The sequence below is a fragment of the Silurus meridionalis genome, chromosome 9 (assembly GCF_014805685.1).
Source record: "Silurus meridionalis isolate SWU-2019-XX chromosome 9, ASM1480568v1, whole genome shotgun sequence".
In the NCBI taxonomy this organism is placed as follows: Eukaryota; Metazoa; Chordata; class Actinopteri; order Siluriformes; family Siluridae; genus Silurus; species Silurus meridionalis.
In genome coordinates this window covers 4719125-4741347 of record NC_060892.1, presented here as the reverse complement: position 1 = coordinate 4741347, position 22223 = coordinate 4719125, and the positions used below count along the sequence as shown (strand labels likewise).

Below are 22223 nucleotides of genomic sequence, written 5' to 3'. Positions count from 1 at the left end.
TCCTGTATCCATATTTTATTTTATTGTAAGAAACCTTCTTTCATGTATTCCTTCTTTCTTTCTTTCCCACCTTCCTTCCCTTTTCCTTTATATTTTCCTATCCTACTTCCTTACTTTCTTTAACTTTAACTTAACGTTTTACTTTCTTTCTTTCTTTCTTTCTTTCTTTCTTTCTTTCTTTCTTTCTTTCTTTCTTTCCTTCTTTCCTTCAATAAAATTCAGTAGTTACAGATACATATTTATAAATATTTGACTAAGAACACCAAGACCTGTTATTATAAAAATATTTTACATAAATCCGGTTTATTTTTCATACATTTCTGTATTCGTCTGAATTATATTAGGGAAAGGGTAATTGTATGTTGTAAGGTACAGTATGTACATTTTATGTTCTACATTATAAAATCACACACTTCTTACCCAACATGATAATAAAAAGGGGGTAAATTAAGCTTTGGGCAACAAATCATAAAATCAACACCTGATATCTATATTTGTTTTCATTTACAAGTAAAAAAATAAAATAAAAGCTCGACACTAATAGTAGGTAAAAGGTGTCATATTGATTAGCGTGGTACACGCTGAGTGATGATGTCATAAGTCTGCGCCTCAACCGTGCACGTGTGGGAAATTGGACCTTTATAGACGGGCTGTATTGAGATCTGAGTTAATACACACACAGTGTCCAAAATGGGGAAGAAATTAAAAGTCGGAAAGACTCGTAAAGACAAATTTTATCATTTGGCAAAGGAAACAGGTGAGCTAGTTATTGGTTTTGTTTTATTTTTTTATTTTTCTGTATACACATGAGCTAGCATGGAGCGGTTGCTAACTGAGCCCATATGACGCGTGGATGTCTGTTTAAATGCCTTCTACTTTCCTGTATATGTGCAGTTTAAAGATTATATATAATATATAATCGTGTGTATATAATTATACAATATTACATGTATGCTGTGTTTAATAAAAAAAACCTTTGCCACTTTTTAAATATTTATGCACAAACTATGTTGTAGAGTAGAGAGTAGATTATAGCATATATTCTCTTATAAAGTCTGTTTTCTAATGTGTGTAATAATAATAATAATAATAATAATGGTAGCTGTGTGACATTTTACATTTTAATCAGTGTTACAAAGTCTCTTTATGGGCATATTGCATATTCCTGGAATGGTCAAAATCTCTATTTGCATTAATAGTATTTGCCAGATGCCTCTATGGCAGACTTGTAGTGATCAGGGTTAAGATTTAATTTATCAGCTTTTCATCACAAATCTATGCAAGTCACAAAAGGCCATGCATTATAATGTTGTTGTTTTTTTGACATGACATAAAAGTCGTTTTCTCCTGACTGCCACAAACGGTTGTTATTTTCCACGATGCTGCCTCTAGAACATGCTCTTCTGCTGAATACACAGAAAATTTAAATATTGATCACGAGTTTAATATTACAAGAAAATGAAGTTATCACGAGATAACTGGGGAAAAAAATATCATATGGCCTCTTAGGACTTCTGAGCAAATCCTTATTCATTTATTAAAGGAGAGAAAGAGGTTTTATACATGTCGCATGTACATTACAGCACAGTGAAATCTTTTCTTTGCAAATATCCCTAAGATGTTGGGAAACCGGGGTCAGAGCGCAGGGTCAGCCATGATACAGAACCCCAGGAGTACAGAGGGTAGCTTGAGAATACTGGGGCTTCTGCTCATCTTCCGCTCAGTAAAACAGACATTAACTGCTGAAGTTAACACTACCATTTTTTTTTTTTATCTTCCAGAAGTACTAGTGAGGAGTTGTGAAATAGATGCAAAGATCAGGAACATTAAGAAGATTAGGAAAGAAAAGATTTGGTATCAGGAATAAACATTAAAAGCAGCTTTTGGCATAACTTTCTTTTTTTTTTTTGTTAAGGTTACAGATCACGTTCATCCTTTAAGCTGATCCAGCTGAATCGTAAGTTCCAGTTCCTGCAGAAGGCCCGAGCTCTTGTGGACCTGTGTGCTGCTCCAGGAGGATGGTAAGTCGCAGCATCGATTATGTTCACACCTGCAAGTAACAGCCTTGTATTTTGTCTTCTATGCATTGCTTGTTCTGCATTTTATGAGGTCACTATTAGCTGGCATATGCCAGACAGACAGGCAGAACTTTCATTGCATAGTACAGGTACACAGCAACGAAATGCAGTTTAGCATCTACCAGAAGTGTTAATAGATACGTTACAGATAGATTTATGTACATACAGATACAAGGACCAGCCTTCGCTCCCCACGTGCATCAATGAGCTTCTCCTGCCCATGACCCTGTCGCCGGTACACCACTGTTCCTTCTTTGGACCACTTTTGATAGACCACTGCAGGAATTATACATTATAACATTGACATTATAAGCAGTGAAATGAATAACACTGATTATCTCTTCATCATGGTACCTGTTATTGGGTGGGATATGCTGTATTTATTTAGCAGCGAGTAAACATTTTGTCCTCAAAGTTGACGTTAGAAGCAGGAAAAATGGGCGAGCGTAAGAATTTGTGCAAGTTTGACAAATTGTGACGTCTAGACGTCTGGGTCAGAGCTTCTCCAAAACTGCAGCTCTTGGGGTGTGTTTCTGGACTGCAGTGGTCAGTATCTATCAAAAGCTGCTCCAAAGAAGGAACAGTGGTGAACGGGTGACGTGGTCCTGGACGGCCGAGGCTCATTGATGCACGTAAGGAGCGAAGGCTGGTCCGTGTGGTCTGATCCAACACATGAGCAACTGTAGCTCAAACTGCTAAAGTAGTTCATGCTGTTAATGCTCCTAAGGTCAGGACTATTTTTGCAGCAAAAGGGGTGACACAATACAATAATAGGCAGGTGGTCATAATGTTTTGCCTGATCAGTGGTCATTGTATGTACAAAAGCTCTATACACCTTATATACAGATGATGGAGATATATGTAGAAGATATTCTAGAAATGTTTATGAATGAACAATTATATGGAAATGATACAGAATGTAATAAGTGGAGCAAATCTGCATGATGACTGGCGCATTTGTACTTGTATCTTCTTCTAAATGCTGAAAGTACAGGACTGATATTTTTTTTTTTTTTTCTTCCTCACATACAGGTTACAAGTAGCATCCAAATTCATGCCCGTGTCCAGTCTGATCATCGGTGAGTCCAGGTTTCATGGTCGAGTCATGATGATGATGATGATGTTTAGTAGCACTGTATTTTCTCACTCTTCACTCTCTCATAATGATCAGGAGTTGACCTGGTTCCCATCAGACCCATCCCCAACGTAGTCACCCTGCAGGAGGACATCACTACAGAGAAGTGCAGACAGGTATCTGTAATGTAGCATTCACACAGCAGGATTCAAGACTTTTTTTTTGTTGTTGTTTGTTTTTTTTGGCTTCATGTTGGTTGATTCTGATGTTGGTTCTTTCGACTCGTTCAGGCTCTCCGGAAAGAGCTGCAGACGTGGAAAGTGGATGTGGTGCTGAACGACGGTGCCCCGAACGTCGGAGCCAACTGGCAGCACGACGCCTTCTCGCAGGGTGTGTACAAAAAAATCCTCACGGAGTCTGAAGCGTAGTCTCGCATCTACACTTCTGCATCTTATACATCAGATATACAAATTTACAAATTCAACAAAGGGAATAGACTTTTTCTTTGTCCTCTCTCATTGATTTCATGCTCTTTTCATTCTTTCTTAATTTTCTCCTATGATCCTTGCTTTTCCTTCTCTCGTTTTTTTTTTGTAATCTTTACTCTTTTTACATTTCTTTCTTTCCTTAGTTTCTTTCCTTTTTCTCACATCGTTGCCTCCTTCCTTCCTCCACTATTCTTTCTTTAGTCCCTCCTCTCTTCCATTATTCTTTCCTTACTTTCTTCCTTCCATCCTTCCTCTGTCCCTCAGTTTTTCTTTCCTTCCTCCCTAACTTCATTCGATTCTTGGTTTCTTTTCTCTTTCTTGCCTTCTTTCTTTCCTCGCTCCTCTCTTCCATTATTCTTTCCTTTTCTCCTTCTTGCCTCTATCTCATCTGTCCTTCATTCTTTTCTCCCTCATTTTTTTTCCCTCTTTCCTTATTTTCTTCCTTTAGTTTTTTTTTTGTATTTTTTCCCTTCCTTCTCCTCTCATCCTTCCTTCCCCCATTACTTTCCTTAATTTTCTCTTCTTTCCTTCAAAAGTACACTTTTATTGTTGACTCTGAACATCAGGATCTGTAATAATAATTATATTTTTAATGATATTTTATAAATAATTTTTTTATAATAATTGTAATATATAACAGCACTGTGGTGAACTGTATGTAAGATGTTTTAAATGAGGGTTTGTGTTTCTCGTCCTCAGCACATTTGACCCTGATGGCTCTAAAGCTCGCCTGCGAGTTTCTCAACAAAGGGGGAACTTTCATCTCCAAAGTCTTTCGCTCCAAAGACTACCAGCCGCTCATGTGGATCTTCCAGCAGTTCTTTAGGAAAGTGCAGGCGACCAAACCGCAGGCGTCCCGTAACGAGTCTGCTGAGATCTTTGTCGTCTGTCAAGGTAACAAAACTCTCTCTCGTTTAGCTTTTTAACATCATCTGTGTTTATAGAAACATCGCTGAGAAAAAATCCATCCAATCAGCAAAGATGGAGAAGATGCCAGTTTTAATAAGCTGGTTACGCCTTCTTCCCCCCCCCCTCGTTCCCTCCATTTTTTTTCTTCCTTCCTTTCTTTCTTCCTTAATTTCATACTTACTTACATTTAACAACTCTGTGTCTTTAGTTTCTTAACATCATCTGAGGTAAAAAGTAACCTCATTGAGATTTTTGGGGGCGGAGTTTAAAAAAAATCTAACCAAGAGAAGTCCATGTTTTCTGAAATTTAAAATGTTCCATAACCACCTTAAATCGTAAATGATAAATTTTGTTGTAATAGAAATCACCAATTTGCTTCAATTCGGATGGTTCAGCCCACCTTCTGAATTCGAGAATTATAACAAATCAAATGGTCCAGAATTCCAGACCCAGAAACAGATGAGCGAAATTATCCGATCCAAGGGTTGGATCGTGTTGGCCGATAACTGATTAATCAACCTATAGTTTTTAAAATGGATACGGGAAAAAATGTAAAATAATACTGATTTTTATTAGAAAAACAAAAGTAGTGAATCATAAAGTGCTAAATGAAATAAGAATTCATATATTAATAAATGTTAAGGAAAATAAGAAATGCATTCCAACTGAAACAAAAAGTAACACTCCAAATAAAAACAGATCCAAAATTAATTTGGACACTTGAAGAAAAAAAGCACTTATTTTCAGTGATTCGCCTCTAGAGGCCGCTCTCATACTGGTTAAGCAACCCGGAGAAACTATTGTTGTGGATTTTTGCCAATTGACGATAGTTCCCGCAATCAACTATCGGTGCTGGTTAATCTGCAAAACTGATGATTTCGGTCGACCTCTACTGAATTTTTTTTTTTTATTTTTTTTTTTTTTTTTTTTTAAATACACAACGCGATATTAATGCTGATCAGATTTTCTAAGCTTACATGCTACAGCTAATATTTAAGACTGCTGGCTTTTGGTAACGTTAAAAATAAAATGTGCCGCCCCCTGGTGATTTTTAGCCCGCATCACTAATTTTTTCGTCTCTAAAGAAGAGAAGTGACATTTTTGAAACCTGGATCTCGTATCCATTCCGTTCTAAACTCTCTCGTCTTATTTCCCAGGTTATCTTGCCCCTGACAAAATCGACAACAAATTTTTCGACCCAAAGCACGCGTTCAAAGAGGTGGAGGTCCAAGTAAAGACCGTGAAGGAGCTGACCACGTCGAAGAGGCCTAAAGTAAGTGCTTAAAAGTGGTCATGTTAAAGTGTTGAATCTCACTGCATTGATTTATTTAACTATTTACTGTGCGTGTTTGTTTAAAGGCAGAAGGCTACGATGAAGGAGACCTCACCCAGTATCACACGTTCACAGCTACCGCATTTTTACGAGCTGAGAACCCTGTGGACTTCCTGAGCAAAGCCAATGAGGTAAGAACTTCTAATAATAATAATCATTCCTGCGTTTTCCAAAAGTCACACTAGATTGTGATAAGACACACAGAGTTAATTATCTGACGTATAAATTCTATTTTTTTTTTACACCAGACGTTTTATCCCTTGTGGTGTAGTCGGGTTTAGTGTTTGTCCAAAGTGTTTGTCTATCATTTGCAGACCAATGTTTAAGAAGATTAGAGAGACTTTTAATTGTTAGACGGTGGGGAAATTCCTATGTTACAGCAGCGAAGAAAAAGAAATGTTCAGATATAAAGTAGAGACATAAACATATACTGTGTTTCCAAAGGTATTGGGTCACCTGGTCATAAGTTCCGCATGTGATTTTAGAGCATTGCATTCCACATTTATTCCCAATTTGCTCTTATAATTCCTTTCACTATTTTGGGAAGATGTTCCACTAGATTTTGGAGTGTGCTTATAGACATTTGTGTTAATAAGACTCAAGGGTGTTATGAAAGGCAGATGTAGGGTGAGGAGACCTGGTGTGCAGTCAGCGTTCCAATTCATCCCAAAGGTGTTTAGTAGGGATGAGATCAGAGCTCTATAGCAGGCCACTCAAGCTCTTCCTCTCCAAGACATGTAAACTAGATCTTCAAGGAGCTCACTTTGTGCACAGGGGCATTGCCATGCTGGAGCAGGTTCAAATGAATGCAACATTTTATTATAGCGCCATCTAAAGACATCCTGTACAATTGAGTGCCTCCAGCTTTGTGGTAACAGTCTGGAAAAGAACCACATATAGCAGGAAAGATCAAGTGACCCAATACTTTTAGAAATATAGTGTGTGTGTGTGTGTGTGTGTGTGTGTGTGTGTGTGTGTATTTGTACGACCACAGTGTATAAATACAAATTAAAAAGAACTAAACAATACAGTAGTTACCCTTTCAAATAAATTGCACAGTTAAAAAACAGTGTGTTATGGTGACTGGTTCACTGGGCTCTATAATGCTCTATAATGCTCTATGAGAACAGTTCTAATCCCCTTTTTAATTCCTTTTGTCTCTAGATCACGTTTGATAACTCTGAGCTGGAGTTTCACACTGGCACATCTCCTGAAATTAAAGAATGCTGTAAAGATATCAAGGTTCTTGGAAGAAAAGAGCTGCGGTAGGTAGTCTGATATCGATTCATGCACTGATCCGATTATACGCTTTATGTGTTCATGACTGTCGCCTTTTGTTTCTCCGTTTTAGTCTCTTGCTGTCCTGGAGATCCAAGCTGAGGAAGTTTTTAGCCCGAAAGCTTAAAGAAGAAGCAAAGCATTTGGACCAGGAGATCAGGTGCAATATATCGCCATTGTGACACGAAAATGCTCTGTTTTTCGGTCATCCAGTCAATAATGTCTCTCCTCGGTACAGTCTGAGCTCCAGTGAGGATGAAAGCGATGTGGAGAAACCTAAGAAGAAGGAGGAAGAAGAGGAGGCTGAAGATGAGGAGGAGGAGCTGGAGAAGCAGCTGACTGAGCTGAAAGCTAAAGAGATTGCGGAGCTGAAACGGTACGTTAACAACACACCGAGTTTGTGTTGATATTCCGCTGTAGAGCCGAGTGCAAAAATGAACACAATCGCTGCGTTTTTATGTTTTTGGGGAAACAAAATAAGTTGCAGTTGTAACATTTTGTTTGAAGGTTGTTTATGTTAGGGTTTTTTACAGCTAATACAATAATTATTATTATTATTTTTTTTTTTTATTAAAAACTAAAACTAGCCTGGTTCTACATCTGTCTATCCATCTTCCAAGAAAAGAAGGATCAAAGTTCTGAAGGGAGCAAAGTTTGAAAATTATTTTAATTTTTTTTCTCTTTTTCTTTTTTCTTTACAGAAAAAAGAAGAAGCTCCTGAAAGAGCGGCGGAGGCAAAGGGAGCGAGTGGAACTGAAGATGGACCTTCCCGGAGTTTCCATCGCCGATGCTGGAGACTCCAGCATGTTCTCCCTCAACACCATCAACAAAGCCAAGGTAGCACCAACCACACCATAGCGGAAAACATCAGGAAATTGCTTAGCGCAAATACATTTATTCTTCACTCTGTCCCCCAAATAAGGGATGGGTTCCCCTTTTGAGTCTGGTTCCTCTCAAGGTTTCTTCCTCATAACATCTAAGGGAGTTTTTCCTTGCCACAGTCGCACCGTTCACCTTAACTGTTAAAATTCTGTAAAGCTGCTTTGAGACAATGACTGTTGTGCAAAGCGCTATAGAAATAAACTTGACTTCACGCTAACGTTCTGAACAGAAAAGATATTGAGTGGTTTGGTTTAATGTCCACTTAATGGACTAAAGTTTGTAGACACCTGAAGATTGCATTCCACATTTAGTCCCCATTTGCTTATATAATAACCTCCACACATCTGGGAAGATGTTCCACTAGATTTTGGAAAGTTCCTGTGGGGATTTGTGAACTTTCATTCACACACACAGGTGTTCGTTCTGTCAGGTAGTGATGGAGTTCAGTAGGGTTGAGGTCAGAGCTCTGTAGAAGGAGATCTTTCACTCCAACCTATTTAAAGGTAGTTTGCCAGATTGCTTATTTAAATGCATACTCCACAGTGGATTAAATGCTCTCTCTCTCTCTCTCTCTCTCTCTCTCTCTCCTCCAGGACTTATCTGAGCTCACGCTGGGTGATATGACAGGAGCAGACGCTTTAATAGACGAGGCTGGAGAGGAGGACGTGTACATTTCCGAATCAGAGAGCGATCTCGTCTCGCTGGCCTCAGACTTGGATGAGGAAGACCTGGCTGAGATCGAGGAGAAGGAGAATCAGTTAAGGAAGAAGCTTCCCAAGAAAAAGTGTGTAGCACCATCTACTACTTTTCTACATAAAAAATTTTTAGTGACTTTTGTGCTAGAAATGTTTTGTAATGCCAGATAACTGTAACTGATTGTTTCCTTCAGGGTTTCCTTTACTGCTGTGAAGGAGGATGAGGATGAAGAGGAGCAGGGAAACGAACTGCTGGTGGATTTAGAGGGAAAGAATGAAAAGCAAGACCGACAGACCAGCATGTGGTTCAGCAAGGTGGGTGTCCAAAATCTTCTAGCATTGCTCGACTTGTTCCAACCTCTCTCAAGAACAGACAGACTCAATTCTGCTCTGGAACTGAGGTGATGAAGTGATCTTTTCTTAGATGTCTGAACAGCTGCATCACTGCCTATCATTAAAAGACAGGTGAAGACATTCCTCTTCCTGAAACACATGAACTAGCCCTTATTTTCGCTTTGTTTTATGTCTTTAACACTCCATGTAAAATATTACTGACGATTAATTAATAAATAATAATAATAATAATATAGTGCTCTCCATGCAGTCTCGCTTGTAAAAACAAACAGCGCGTGGTGTCAGTGATTCTCCTCTAGAGGCCGCTCTTGTACAGGGAGCGGAAGCTGGAAAAACTATCTGTATGGAGTCTGTATAAAGATGTTCGAATTTCATAGTATCTGTTGTTATTTTGAGATTATTGTTACACACATCCATATGCTTTCTGGGATTCAGATCTCAGACTCTCTGTTAACTCGTTCTTGTGAGCATGTAGCAATGGGCACAGAGGCCACGCCCACTTCACTCTTAGTGCTTTAAAAATCCCACTTCAAAATGGCAAAACAAAAAAGCGCTTATGTCAAGGATGCTGTGCTGAGGGATCTAATGATGATTTTCAATGGTGATGGTGCCAATGACTAATGCTTGAGCATGTGTTCTCAGGACATCTTCTCAGAGCTGGACATCGAGGGAGAAGAAGACGCACTGAGGGAACTCAAACAGACCCAGTTCCTGCATAGTAAACAGGCTGCAGGTAACTGCTCCAGAATTATGTAACCCTTCAGAAGAATAGATTGAGAAATTGATTATAGTTATTTTGTTGGCTCATATTGATTGAGAACTTTTTATTAAGATTCAAGTTTAAAAAAAAAAAAAAAAAAGGAAAAAAAAAGACGATCATTTATGGTTACTAAAATGGCCGTAATCCTAAACTGGTCTGATCTGAACTGGAAGAATGCTGTTTATTTATTTTTTTCAGGAAAGGGCAAAAAGAGGAAGGCTGAAGAGGAGGCAGATTCCACTCAGAAAGAGGATGATGAAGAGGAGGAGAAGGACGAGGCAGCCACAGCTTCTCAGGAAGCTAAAGAGGCAGCAGGTGATGAGGAGGACAGCGATGACGACTCGGATGGAGACAGCAGCGATGATGAAGAGTAATGTCTTCTTCCTACTGGTTTACTGTACACTGATCTCATAATAATAATAATTATTTTAAAATCTGTTTGATTTTTGTTTGTACACAGAGAAATTGCGAGGATGAAGAGCACACCAGGATCTGGGGAAATGCACGGAGACGAAGATGACGATTTCCAAGTAGTTCCTGTAGAGAGCACAAGTATGTATGGGGCATCTGGTGGAGCAATGATCCTGTGCAAGATGTGTGTTGTCTGAAATATTCTTTTGTTTTGTATTGAAGACTGATTTAGAATCAGAGCACCCAGAGGTGCCATGAATCAAGGATCGTGCCATTTTGGTTATACGGGGGGGTCCCTAATGTCTGATTTTTATCTAGAACTACCAGATCTCACAATAAGTTAATAAACAGCCTATTATGATGTAAAAAAAATTGAAAAGAAAAGCTTTTAATAAATATTTTAACATGTGAATTAACCTGTTTTGGTTCAGGTAAGCGTGCTCGCATTCTAGATGCTGAAGGTCTCGCTCTCGGTGCTCACATCGCCACGTCCAAGAAGAGACGCAGGGACGTGATAGACGAATCCTTCCACAGGTCAGTTGCTCTGCTGCCGTTACCCACCATTAGCTTTGTTCTGTTTAATAGAACGTGTCTGAGTGCAGACGATTTACAACATTGTTTGGTTGTTCCTTCAGGTTCTCCAGTTCGCAGGACGGTAGCGAGATTCCCGTGTGGTTCTTGAACGACGAAAGGAAGCACAGGAAGAAACCCCTCCCCGTGACACGTGAGATGGTGGAGGAGTACAAGCAGAAGTGGAAAGAGATCAACGCACGTCCAATTAAGAGACTGGCAGAAGCCAAAGCTCGCAAGAAGAGAAGGGTAAGAGATCGAGAGAATTAGAAGGGGATGGTGGAAGGAAGGGGAATCTGGTGACATGTGTAAATGTGAGGTGACTATTTGTGTGTAGACGCTGAAGAAGATGGAACAGGCCAAGAAGAAGGCTGAAGCGGTGGTCAATACAGTGGACATCTCTGAGAGGGAGAAGATGGCACAACTCAGAAGGTTCTCTCTCTCTTTTTCTCTCTCTCTCACACTGTTGGTTTAGTTTTCCCTCTGCCACAGTGCATAAGCATATTTTGTATCATGACTTCATATTAAACCGTTTATTTCTTCTCCAGCATCTACAAGAAGGCTGGCGTGGGTAAGGAGAAGAGAGAAGTGACGTACGTCGTGGCCAAAAAGGGCGCCGGGCGTAAAATCCGCCGTCCCCCTGGTGTGAAGGGCGTCTTCCGTGTTGTGGATGGACGAATGAAGAAGGACATCCGGGGCAAGCAGAAAAAAGATCAGCGGGACACGGGGAAAGGGGGCAGGAAAGCAGGGAAGGGTGGAAGAGGTGCAAAGGCGGGTAAGGGGCGTCCAAACAGGAAGGGAGGGAATGAAAGACGTGCCTGAACTTCACATCATACGCAGCTGAGACTGCTCTTTAACAGCTGAACTGGGCTAAAACCAGGCTACTTGGACTCTGTGGTACAGGTTAATGCCACACAGGCCTGGAATTATGAGATACGTGGTGGTCATCACGAAAGATGATTTCGTGTTGAACTGTGGTCAGTTTTTTTTTTTTTTGTTTCCTGCTATAATGTTTGTCTTTAATTTGGCTGAATTATGCATTTCCCATTATGCATTTCTGCTTGAACACACCTGATGATTTTGTTAATTTTTAATCTGTAACAAGAACAGGGCTGTTTAGGTTTTATTTTTTAAATCTTAATAGATTGGTTGTTATATTCGAACTCCAGAATGCATAATATTCGCAGAGGTGCCAATATTTACGGTATATATCGTAGCATTGATGATTTATCTTTTTTTTGTCGGGTAAAACACAATCATGGCAGGAAACCCTAAAACTGATTCATTGGATTTAAAAATCCAGTCACATTGGTCATAATTACTAGTTTGTTTCTTTCACCTGATGCCTCGAGGCCTCCTGATTGGAGGAATTTTGACTGTTGTATGATATTTTGTCATTTGAGCTGTATATTCAGTTTCATGGTGATATTTTCATTGAAAATATAAACTATAGTATTGTCATTTTTATACCAGAGTGCTATTAAATTCTCAAATCTGGTTGAAAGATGATTGCTGAATTCCCTTTTTGTACATCTACAGTAGTTTTTTCACCACAAGAAAATCTTTGTGGCTGCTGAATTTTTATTTTTATTTTATTTTTTTATATCTGCATTATATTTTCTAACATGGAAAAATTACCAGGACTGCTGAATTTCCTTTTTTTTTATTTTTATATTTACAGTAGATTTTTTTTACCACTATAAAGTCTTCAGGGCCGCTGAATTTCCTTTTTGTACGCTAGCAGTAGGTTTTCTACCACAAGATGATCTTTTGGGGCTGCTGAATTTTCTTTGTTGTATATCTACAGCAAGTTTACCACCACAAGAAAGTCTTCAGGACTGCTGAATTTCCTTTTTTGTACATCTACAGTAGACTTTTTACCACAAGAAAGTATTCAGCACTGTTGAATTTCCTTTATGAAGGTTTACATTAATGTTCCACCACAAGAAAGTTTTCAGGACTGCTGAATTTCCTTTTTTGTACATCTACAGTAGATTTTTTACCGCAAGAAAGTATTCAGCACTGTTAAATTTCTTTTTGTATGTTTACAGTAGATATTTTACCACTATAAAGTCTTCAGGACCACGGAATTTCATTTCTTTTTTTTTTACATTTACAGTAGATTTTCCACCATAAAAAAGTCTTCAGGCTTGCTGAAAGTCCTCTGTTTGTTTACAGTAGATTTTTCAGTTTTTTGGACTGCTGAATTTCCTTTTTGTACATTTGTGGCTTTCCCACCACAAGAAAGTCTAAAATTGTTTTTCATTAGTCTTTGAGATTTTGGAAAAAAAAAAAATATTTGAGTAAAAAGTTTTCTCGATTATTGCAAATCTTTCTCATGTCAAAATGCATTACAGGTCATACTACAGTTTAGATTGAACTGAAATGAACTTAAATTTACTGGATTAGTGGTTGAATTACAGTCTCTCAGCCCCAAAGTAGTAGTGGTTTAATTGTTAGCCTGAAAGGCATTCAACTATTTTTTTCCTCACTTCGGGATCAATAACAGGAAATTCCACCTGTTCATCTGTCTGTCCTTCCCTTGTCCTAACGTTCATCCATCCTGTCTTCCATCTCAGTGACTTGAGAAGACAATTTAGAAACCTGTAACTCCACCCTAGGGAATGTTATTGATCCTGAACAGGTGATCAGTTTCAGTGCCAATCATTCACAGGTACCAGGGATGTCTTTCTGGCTAGTCAGAAATACATTATTGATCCTAAATAGGGAAATCAGATTAGAGAAATATAGGCCAGACAGCACAAGGTCATCCAAGCTCTGTATAAATATTCGTCTTTTTCGTAGTTCTGATCGATATTGCATCATGGCATACAGTAGAAGGTGAAAAAAGAAACAAAAATCAATAATGCATAGTAGTTCTGTAAATATTACATAATAACAATGTTATAATGTAAGTATGAACAGGCACTATGTTCTATTGGACGTTCCAGAATAGGTAACATATATAAATATATATACGATAAATGGCTAACACCCATGTCTTTTATTACTAAATTGTTCTTACAGACAAGGAATACAGTATACGCCCGATTGCTTGCGGCTGGTTTTTCCCCCTCGTTCAACCTTTATTTGAAGGCGTGTCTGAGAAAAAAGTTGTTCAGACAAAAGACATGGCACGTCGGTAGAGCAGAGGCAGAAGACTGGCGTGATTGTACACGAGCTGCTGAATGACAGCGAGAGAGGGGGATTATCTCACATCTCACATGTTGCTCTGGATCATTCCCTCCTTTGTGGCTGAAACAATGACGGCTGAGAGTAGAAGGCTTAAAACTGTGAGGACGGGACACGAGCACAAATACGCAAGCCCTGGGACGCATAGGACACTTTCAAAAAAGTGGCCGATGTCAATACAGAAAGGAGGTGGACACCAAGGATACTGTGAGTACTGACTTCGGTGCTGGTGCTGGATGGGGAAGAAAACTTGAGGAAATGTGGGTATAGGAAAATAAGAAATAACCAGGTCATGCAGTGGATGTAGTGTTAGTACCCTGAAGTGATTTTGTATCAGCAGGTCCTGAAGTGCTCATCCTCCTTCACAGCAATATACCAACATGTATGATTTCTAATGTATTGATGAAGCATGATTTTTGTCCATTTAAAGTTACATTTAATGATATGGTACAGCCATAAACCAAGTTATGACTTACATTATAGCAGCAAAAGGGTTGTTTATTCATAGTTGTTTTCTCTCTCTTGAAGTTCAAATGACCAACCAAAAAAAAAAAACATAAAACCAAACACCAGAAGACCAATCAGGACTGCATTCAATGGTGCTGTGGTCAAATGTGTGTAAAGTTTGCTTCTTCAGCTTTAGACCTCAATTCCTCTGCTTTTGGAGCAAAGGACTGAGTGAAGCTAATGTTATCAGTTGACAATTTTCATATCCAAATCATCAGAAAAACCCACCGTTTGTAGCAATGTTGTTACTGGGCAAGACAGACAGTGTGTCTTGAAGATGGTCTGAGATGATGAATTGGTAAAAAGTAGTCTAAGCATCCCCTATTTGTTAGCTTTGTAGTTTATGTAAAACTGAAAAAAACACATTTTAGACGCCGAGCACTGATTTTGGCCAATAATCATTTCTTGCCGAACTACTCCTTTTGCTAATTAAGGTTCGAGAATTGTTTGAAAAACTATGGAGTTTATAGAGAAGTTGTTTATTAGGAATGAGAAGGAAAAGAAATGTCAGGTTTTGCTTGATATTTATTTTGATATTCTTTTGTAAGAATGATGAACGCCATGTTTATAAATCTCATATCATATAATTATGTTACTTGCTTTCTATAATGACTTTCAAAATTGATCATTGGGGGGTTGGGGTTAGAGGGGGGGTTATGTTGGTAAAAGGTGTCTGACTTTCTTTTAGAAGATAAAGGTGTGAATCTTGCCACACATCTGTTTGGGCTCTGTACAGATGCCAGCGTTCAGTGTTCTGTCGTAAAAGTGTATGTCATTCAAGCACAAAGGCCTGATTTATCCCCTTTGCTCTTGCATCCATTTGTGACGACTTTACATGAATAGTCCTGTTCTTTGACAAAAGAATGTTGAATTGTAATATTCGGTGGAGTGTTTTGTGTGTGTGTGTGTCACAGCCATTATTTATAGGGTGGGTGAGTTTGTGAGTGAGAAAGTCCAGTATTTAGGTATTAAAATGTGCTGAGTGAGAGAGAGATAGAGGGCTGTTTGGGCAGCTCACATTCACTGGCATGTTCTGTATAAAAAAAGATTGAATGCAGCAGCTGATCGGATTAAACGCTGACTGAACAGCTCGGCTTGGCTCGATGGCTCGGTCGATACCAGAGCTCTGTTGAATTCTCAAATCTGATTGGTCAGAAAGACGCTGGCTTGTCTTCTTTGACAGCTGCTCTGTCAATAGTCTATCTGCAGGTCATAGGTTTATATTCCTGCCATTGTTTTAATGTGTTATTGTTTCTATAGCAGAACCTCATTCACAGGGACCTGTATAGTGGACAGTTCACAATTTAAAATACATTATCTGAACAAACGTTTGTGGACACCTGACCATAAGATTAGTTCCATTCCACATTTAGTCCTCATTTACTGTTATAATAACCTCCACTCTTCTGGGAAGATGTCCCAATAGATTTTAAAGTGTGAATGTGGAGATTTGTGCTCATTCGGCCTTTAGGGCATTAAGGAAAACCACAGGAGGAAAAATGCAGTTCTACAAGTGAACAACTCTGTTTTGTAATTTGCAAAGTGTGTTAATGATAAGTTTATCATTTTCTCGGTTTTGCAGGTTGATTGTGTGTGTGTTCCCAGCGTGTGTTAGGACACTTTCCTGAACCCATCCTCCATGCTCTATACGCTGGCAGGAGGAGGCACGCTAGGCGGCATCGCTGCTTTCGTGCTCCTTATTGTTTGCACAGCCACTGATTACTGGATGCAGTATCGCTACTCTGGAAACTTTGCCAATCAGGGCCTGTGGAAGTTCTGCATCAACAACAAGTGCCATGTGCATACACTCAGTGTGGGTAAGTTACCCACAAGAACTCTTTCAAGAACTCTTTCAAGAACGCTTTCAAGAACTCTCTTTTTTTTTTTTTTTTAAACAAAATTTCAGTTTTGAGATGAATTTGCAGATTTTAGATCAGTTCAGATAAATATGCAAATAAATGTACAGCATATAAAATAAAGGCAGTGGAAATGTGCATGAGCTGTTGAGGTACAATTCTAAGTACAAATGATGAGGGCTTGGTTTTGCATTGGATGTTAAGCAATTTATTGTTCTAGATATTAACAATTATTTTTCCTCTTTACAAATGGGGATGGTTCCCCATGAACAGCCTAAAGATCAATAAAAGTACTGAGCAACTCACAAACTTTGAGTATGATTGGACTGTCATTAATATTACAGTAACTGAGGACCACGGCTTACATGAACAGTTCCGCATCTAAACGCCCATCTCTGAGCAGTCCATCTTAACAATGATGAAACTAATAATAAATGGATATTTGTTGATGAGGATGAGGTTCCCTTTTGAGTCTGGTTCCTCTGAAGTTTTCTTCCTAATGCCATCTCAGGGAGTTTTTCCTTTCCAAAGTCACCACTGAACAAATTAGGGACAAAACATATTGGCAATAAACTTATACATTCTGATGTTATAACCTCTTTCTTTCTGTAAGGTAATGTCCATTGTGAAAAGTGCTCTAGAAATAAAAAATTAATTGAACTTCATGGTAACTAAAGTATCCCTGATTAATTTGTTCGCTCATATTGCTCAAAATGAGGATGAGATCCAAATTAGTTACAGTTGTTTAAGCCACTTGGTGTTACTTTACATACTGTATCCCTGAAGGGACTACTGCCCTGTACTCTACATTTGCCTCTTTTGAACCAACCACCTGCATGTCTTCCCTCACCAAATCCATAAACCTCCTCCTTGGCCTTCCTCTTTTCCTCCTTCCTCAGCATTCTTCAAACGGATATACCCCCTTTTCCCTGCACATGAACAAAGCGTCTCAATCGTGCCTCTCTCACCTCTAATAAACTCATTTCTAATCCTGTCCATCCTCTTCACTCCCGATGCAACTCATCCACCTCCATCTCCGCCTCCTGTCTTCTTGTCAAACTACTAAGCGATGATTACTCAGTGCTAATCCGTCTGTGTAGCAGTGTAACAGATGAGATGTTGCTGTGTGTAATGTGTTTCTTTTAGCCTTCTGGGATGCCACACGGGCCTTTATACTGCTGTCAGTGCTGAGCTGCTTCGCTGGCGTGGTGCTGGGCCTCAGTGCCTTCTCCAACAGAACCAAAAACACGAGGGTGAGGAGTGCAGGAATCGCTCTGCTGCTGTCCGGTGGGATATTTCTCTCTCTCTCGCTCTCTCTTTCTCTCTTTCATTCACGTAACTGGTCTCTTGTTCTTTTCCTGTTTTCTGTTAATAAAACTCACGTTTCAAGTAGTTTTCCTCTGATCTATTCACTGAGAAAACGTGAGGCGTGACATAGAGTGAGATGAGTGACAGTCCAGCATATTCGACAGTCCTCGTGCTGGAGCTAAAACAAAACATGTTTTCACACTCTTTACCAACACCTAGCACTTTTCATTGATACTGAATAAATGCTGTTGACTGAGAATTATAACCAATTATTATAGAATTAGAACCCAATCATCTTTCAGTGCGATTATTTAATTCCTTCATTATAATCAAGTGGAGACAATATAAAACCAGTGCTCAAATTGAGGGGGGCTGGGGGGATCCGGGACCCCCCATAAGGCATTAGGGGCCCCCATTACAAGTAAAAATTGGACTTAGGGGGGTCCCCAATATTATTTTAGTAAAAATATATGAATTACACAACTGGGGACCCCCATAAGACTTGATTTAATTCGAGCACTGTATATAACTCTGTTACACACAAACAATGGTACAATGAATGCATTTAACTCGAATATTCTAAGACTCATGCCTGCTATAGGTTGCAGGTACTACATGAGCTAATGTATTCCTCCAGCTCATGCTACCACTAGGCTTATTGTATTAGATTTCTTTTATGTTTGAATATCTGCTCACATAACAATCATTGAGTGGTGTGATTTTCGCTAAACAAACCATCACAGAGACCCTTTACTTTACTTTATAATATCCTTTACAAAGAACTTTACTCTGTGCACACAATATTTTAAACTCTGTGGATCATCCAACTCTTACAAGTTCATTACTAATCACTAATACTGAAACAAAGTACAAGGGAGCACAGGAAAATGGGAAATTTTGGAGATAACCCTGGAGCGTCGCAGATTGTTTGGAAGCCATTAGTTATAATGGTGCAGTGGAGTGGTGCGAAACGAGCGCTCGCTGTAAACCCTTTTGTAAGAATGGTGATAGTGTAAGTTCTGAAAGTGTTTGGTCTGCTCTTTTCGGAGAAACGGGTTTAGGATTTCCACTTTCCCTGCGCCACTCTGTATGTAGCTCCATGGTTAAGGCTCTGGGTTACTGATTGGAAGGTTGGAGGTTCAAGTCCAATTATCACCAAGCTGCCATTCTCGGGCCCCTGAGCAAGATCCTCTGTGCTCCAGGGGACTGTATCATGGTTGACCCTGCGTTCTGACCTCAGCTTCCTAACATTGCTGGGATATCTGAAGAAAGAATTTCACTATTCTGAAAAAGCTCATCAGAAACCGAATCAGAAACCAAAATTCAATGCAGTTATGGTATTAAACCTATAACCCATTGTTCTCACTGTCCTCCCTGGTTTTAATCCCAGTTTTATGTTGTAGGTTTCTTTGCCCTGTTATCTCTGTCAATCTACACCAGCATGACTGTGAACTACTTTGGCAAGCGCTACATCGATTGGAGGTTCTCCTGGTCCTACATCCTTGGCTGGCTCGGCACTATTCTGACTATAACAGCTGGTAAATCTTTCTCTCTCTCTCTCTCTATCTCTGTGATGGGCTTCAGGTGCTGTAGGATTCTTCTCAGACCCATGACTCTGTATAAAGTGTTTTAATTGATTGCTAGCTATGAAAACATTGAGGACCTCGCTAGTTTCCGAAGGTTTTGCATGCATGCTCGTGTAGAAGATATTATTCCATTAGTAAATTCAAAACCCGATTTGGAGACACACTATTGTATACTGTTGAACATACTCATCTTATTCCAGGCATTCTCCAAATTTGTGGCTACCAGAGGAGCACTGCTGAACCTGCACCTCAGAGTTCTATCAGCAGCTGATTTTTTCCTAAGCTGGAACCTTCAGGCTGAGTTTCAACTAATGCAAGAGGACTTCAGTATCTAGACTCTGTAGAACATTTATATCCTTGCAATAGAAACATGATTTGGTTGCAATAAAGTATTTTTTTGCACTATGTGGAAGATAAGTGTGTGTTAGTGACGGGTTGCTCACGAACGATTCGTTTGTTTTGAACAAGTCTTTAATGTGACTCAATATAACGAGTCGTCTCAAAAAGTGATTTGTTCATTTTGTACTGGACGCAAATGAGCAAAGCATCTCAAAATCTACAGGAAACAGAATCGAGTAGTTTAACTCTCGTAGTCCGAATTGTTCGTTCTTGTGTCACGTGACTCCTGTTACAATAATTATGGGAGTAACATAACAAAATAACTAACGGTATGGACCAGAGGATTTGAGTGGTGTACTACTTTTTTTTTTTATAATTTGTCCTTAGCTGTATTATAATTTTCATTTCAGTTCATGTATATATGTATGATGTGTTGATCCGCTTATTGAAAAAATAACATTTTATTTCTGATCAAAGGAACGAAATGAACTAAATGACTCAAAAAAAGTTTTGTTCAGTTTGAACTTGAAAGAAATTCAAAGAACAAAGTCTCTAAGATGACTACTGGGTGTGTGAGGTAGTTTGGTGGCACAATATTGGTGTGCGTGTGCGTGTGTATTCCAGCAGAGGGCAGCAGTGAGATTCTCCTCACCACTGTTGAGTTTATATCACACAATTTTCCTCAACAATGATAAAACCAGTAATGAATAATTAAATATGACCCAGATGCGGATGGGTTCTCTATTGAATCAGGTTTTCTCAAGGTTTCTTCCTCATATTATCTCAAGGAGTTTTTCCCTCACCACCATAACTCATTGTCACTCATTAGGGTTAAACTTATTAGTATGGACAAATGAATTGTGTTAAAATTTATGTTCACTACCATTTGTTCCCTGCTGAAGTTCTTTGGGACAGTGTTTAATACGCTATACAATTAAAACTGAATAAAAAATTGACAGAAGACGAATTGGACCTAATAACCCAAGTTGCATTGAATCGACTATTATATGAGTGTAAACATGGAGTCCACAGTCTGTCTGGTTTGCACATATTTATTGTTCTAATGCGATATAGTTTGCAGTAATGTATTGAAAGTAAAATCATTAGATAAAAGCCGGCAGTTAAATATTTGTGTATGGATGATTGACAGCTCAGTTTGTATAATGTGTTAATAACCTCTGTTAGCCATAGGCGTTCTGTTAATAAGTGCTGTAAGTCAAAATGACACTTGGGTGACACAAAATGGATTACTAAGAGTGACTCAGAGAGATGAAGTCTGTATATAAACACTGAAGTGTGACAGTTTAGTCCTGTTTCTCAGTCCTAATTCTGGAGTGCTCTCATTCTATAATGTATATATATTTCACCACTTATAGCTACTATCACAACAATTTCCAACACTGCAGTAATTTCCTTCAGTAAATGACACGCTATAGTCTTTACCTGCGTATAAATACATTCAATGTTGTGAAACGGATGCCCAAAGTCCAACCCCGAGAGCCAAGTGCATGATGTTGACTCGCTTTTTTACTTAGAATTTATGATGTTGTAATAAATGTTGTTATAAATCAATAATAGACATTGTCCCAATGCAGCTTTACAGAAATCAGTAGAAAAAGGTTTAAAAGCTTCAATGTTTCCACACCTGTGGCCCCTGAGCAAAAGCTTCAATCCCCCACTATTCAGGTGTATAAATGAGATGAATCTGGATATGGGTGTGCCATAAATGTAAATAATATATAGAGATTCGTGAATTTGTCCACAAAAGTTCATCCCTAATGAATTTTGATAAGGGGAAACACTCTCAGACAAAATGAGACCAAACCTTTAGAGGAACCAAGGGATCTCCTCATCTGATTGACACTGGATACTTCATCAGAAGTTCATCATTTGTTGAAGTTGGAACATATCAGTTTAGCGTCCTATACATTTGGTCGTTTGAAGTTTATCCATAATAAGTGGTGACTCTGGCGAAGAAAATAACCATAACATGGAATGAAAGAGAAACCTTGAGAGCAACCAGATTTAAAAGGGAACCCATCATCATCTGGGTGGTACCGATGATGTTAAAACTTCACGGCTCCTGGAATTAATTACTCACAGTAAAACTCCTTTATCAATAGGCTGTCCACGTGGTGCCAAGACGTTGCAATTCTTCCTTTCACCTGAAGGTGGCAGAAAATAGTGGTTTTCTGACTACACCAGCAATTCATTACTTTAATGAATTATAAAGTGGAAATGAACATTATCTATCTATCTATCTATCTATCTATCTATCTATCTATCTATCTATCTATCTATCTATCTATCTATCTATCTATCTATCATTATACAAGGCATAGAACATTACAAGAGCTGTTTGAGTTAGCTGTCACTCTTGAAAAAGAAAAATTAATAAATCAATTATAATTAATATTTTTATTATTAATTATTAGCCTGTCCATCAAACTCCGGTCTATTGCAAATAGTTAACTGTTTGAAAGACTATAAACTCGGCAGTATATTAGAACATGCGCATTACATATTAAATACATGAATTACAGCAAGAAATATTTTCAGAGCTGTTATTAAAAAATAAATTCAACAATCAGATTTGAGAGTT

General features: G+C 38.7%; 2 protein-coding genes across 3 annotated transcripts; both read left to right on the top strand.

The window, feature by feature from the left end:
• Positions 1–595: 595 nt before the first annotated feature.
• Positions 596–12337, top strand: ftsj3 (FtsJ RNA 2'-O-methyltransferase 3). The gene is made up of 21 exons (XM_046857177.1): positions 596–757; positions 1916–2021; positions 3111–3157; positions 3250–3329; positions 3444–3543; positions 4341–4535; positions 5708–5823; positions 5910–6014; positions 7048–7148; positions 7235–7321; positions 7400–7537; positions 7863–7998; positions 8637–8827; positions 8933–9053; positions 9735–9825; positions 10051–10222; positions 10313–10404; positions 10695–10797; positions 10899–11082; positions 11171–11265; positions 11382–12337. Exons 1-21 carry the CDS (start codon positions 691–693, stop codon positions 11653–11655), a joined length of 2601 nt encoding a protein of 866 aa, XP_046713133.1. The 5' UTR covers positions 596–690; the 3' UTR covers positions 11656–12337.
• Positions 12338–13985: 1648 nt separating this feature from the next.
• Positions 13986–19687, top strand: lim2.2 (lens intrinsic membrane protein 2.2). Of its 2 annotated transcripts, none has more exons than XM_046857186.1 (5): positions 13986–14232; positions 16138–16349; positions 17535–17675; positions 19100–19234; positions 19483–19687. In XM_046857186.1, the coding sequence occupies exons 2-5, from the start codon at positions 16172–16174 to the stop codon at positions 19551–19553; spliced, it is 525 nt and encodes a 174-aa protein (XP_046713142.1). In that variant the 5' UTR covers positions 13986–14232; positions 16138–16171; the 3' UTR covers positions 19554–19687. The 2 variants fall into 2 exon arrangements, with proteins under 2 accessions (XP_046713142.1, XP_046713141.1); XM_046857185.1 differs by having other exon boundaries at positions 13988–14232; positions 16115–16349.
• The last annotated feature ends 2536 nt before the right edge of the window (positions 19688–22223 follow it).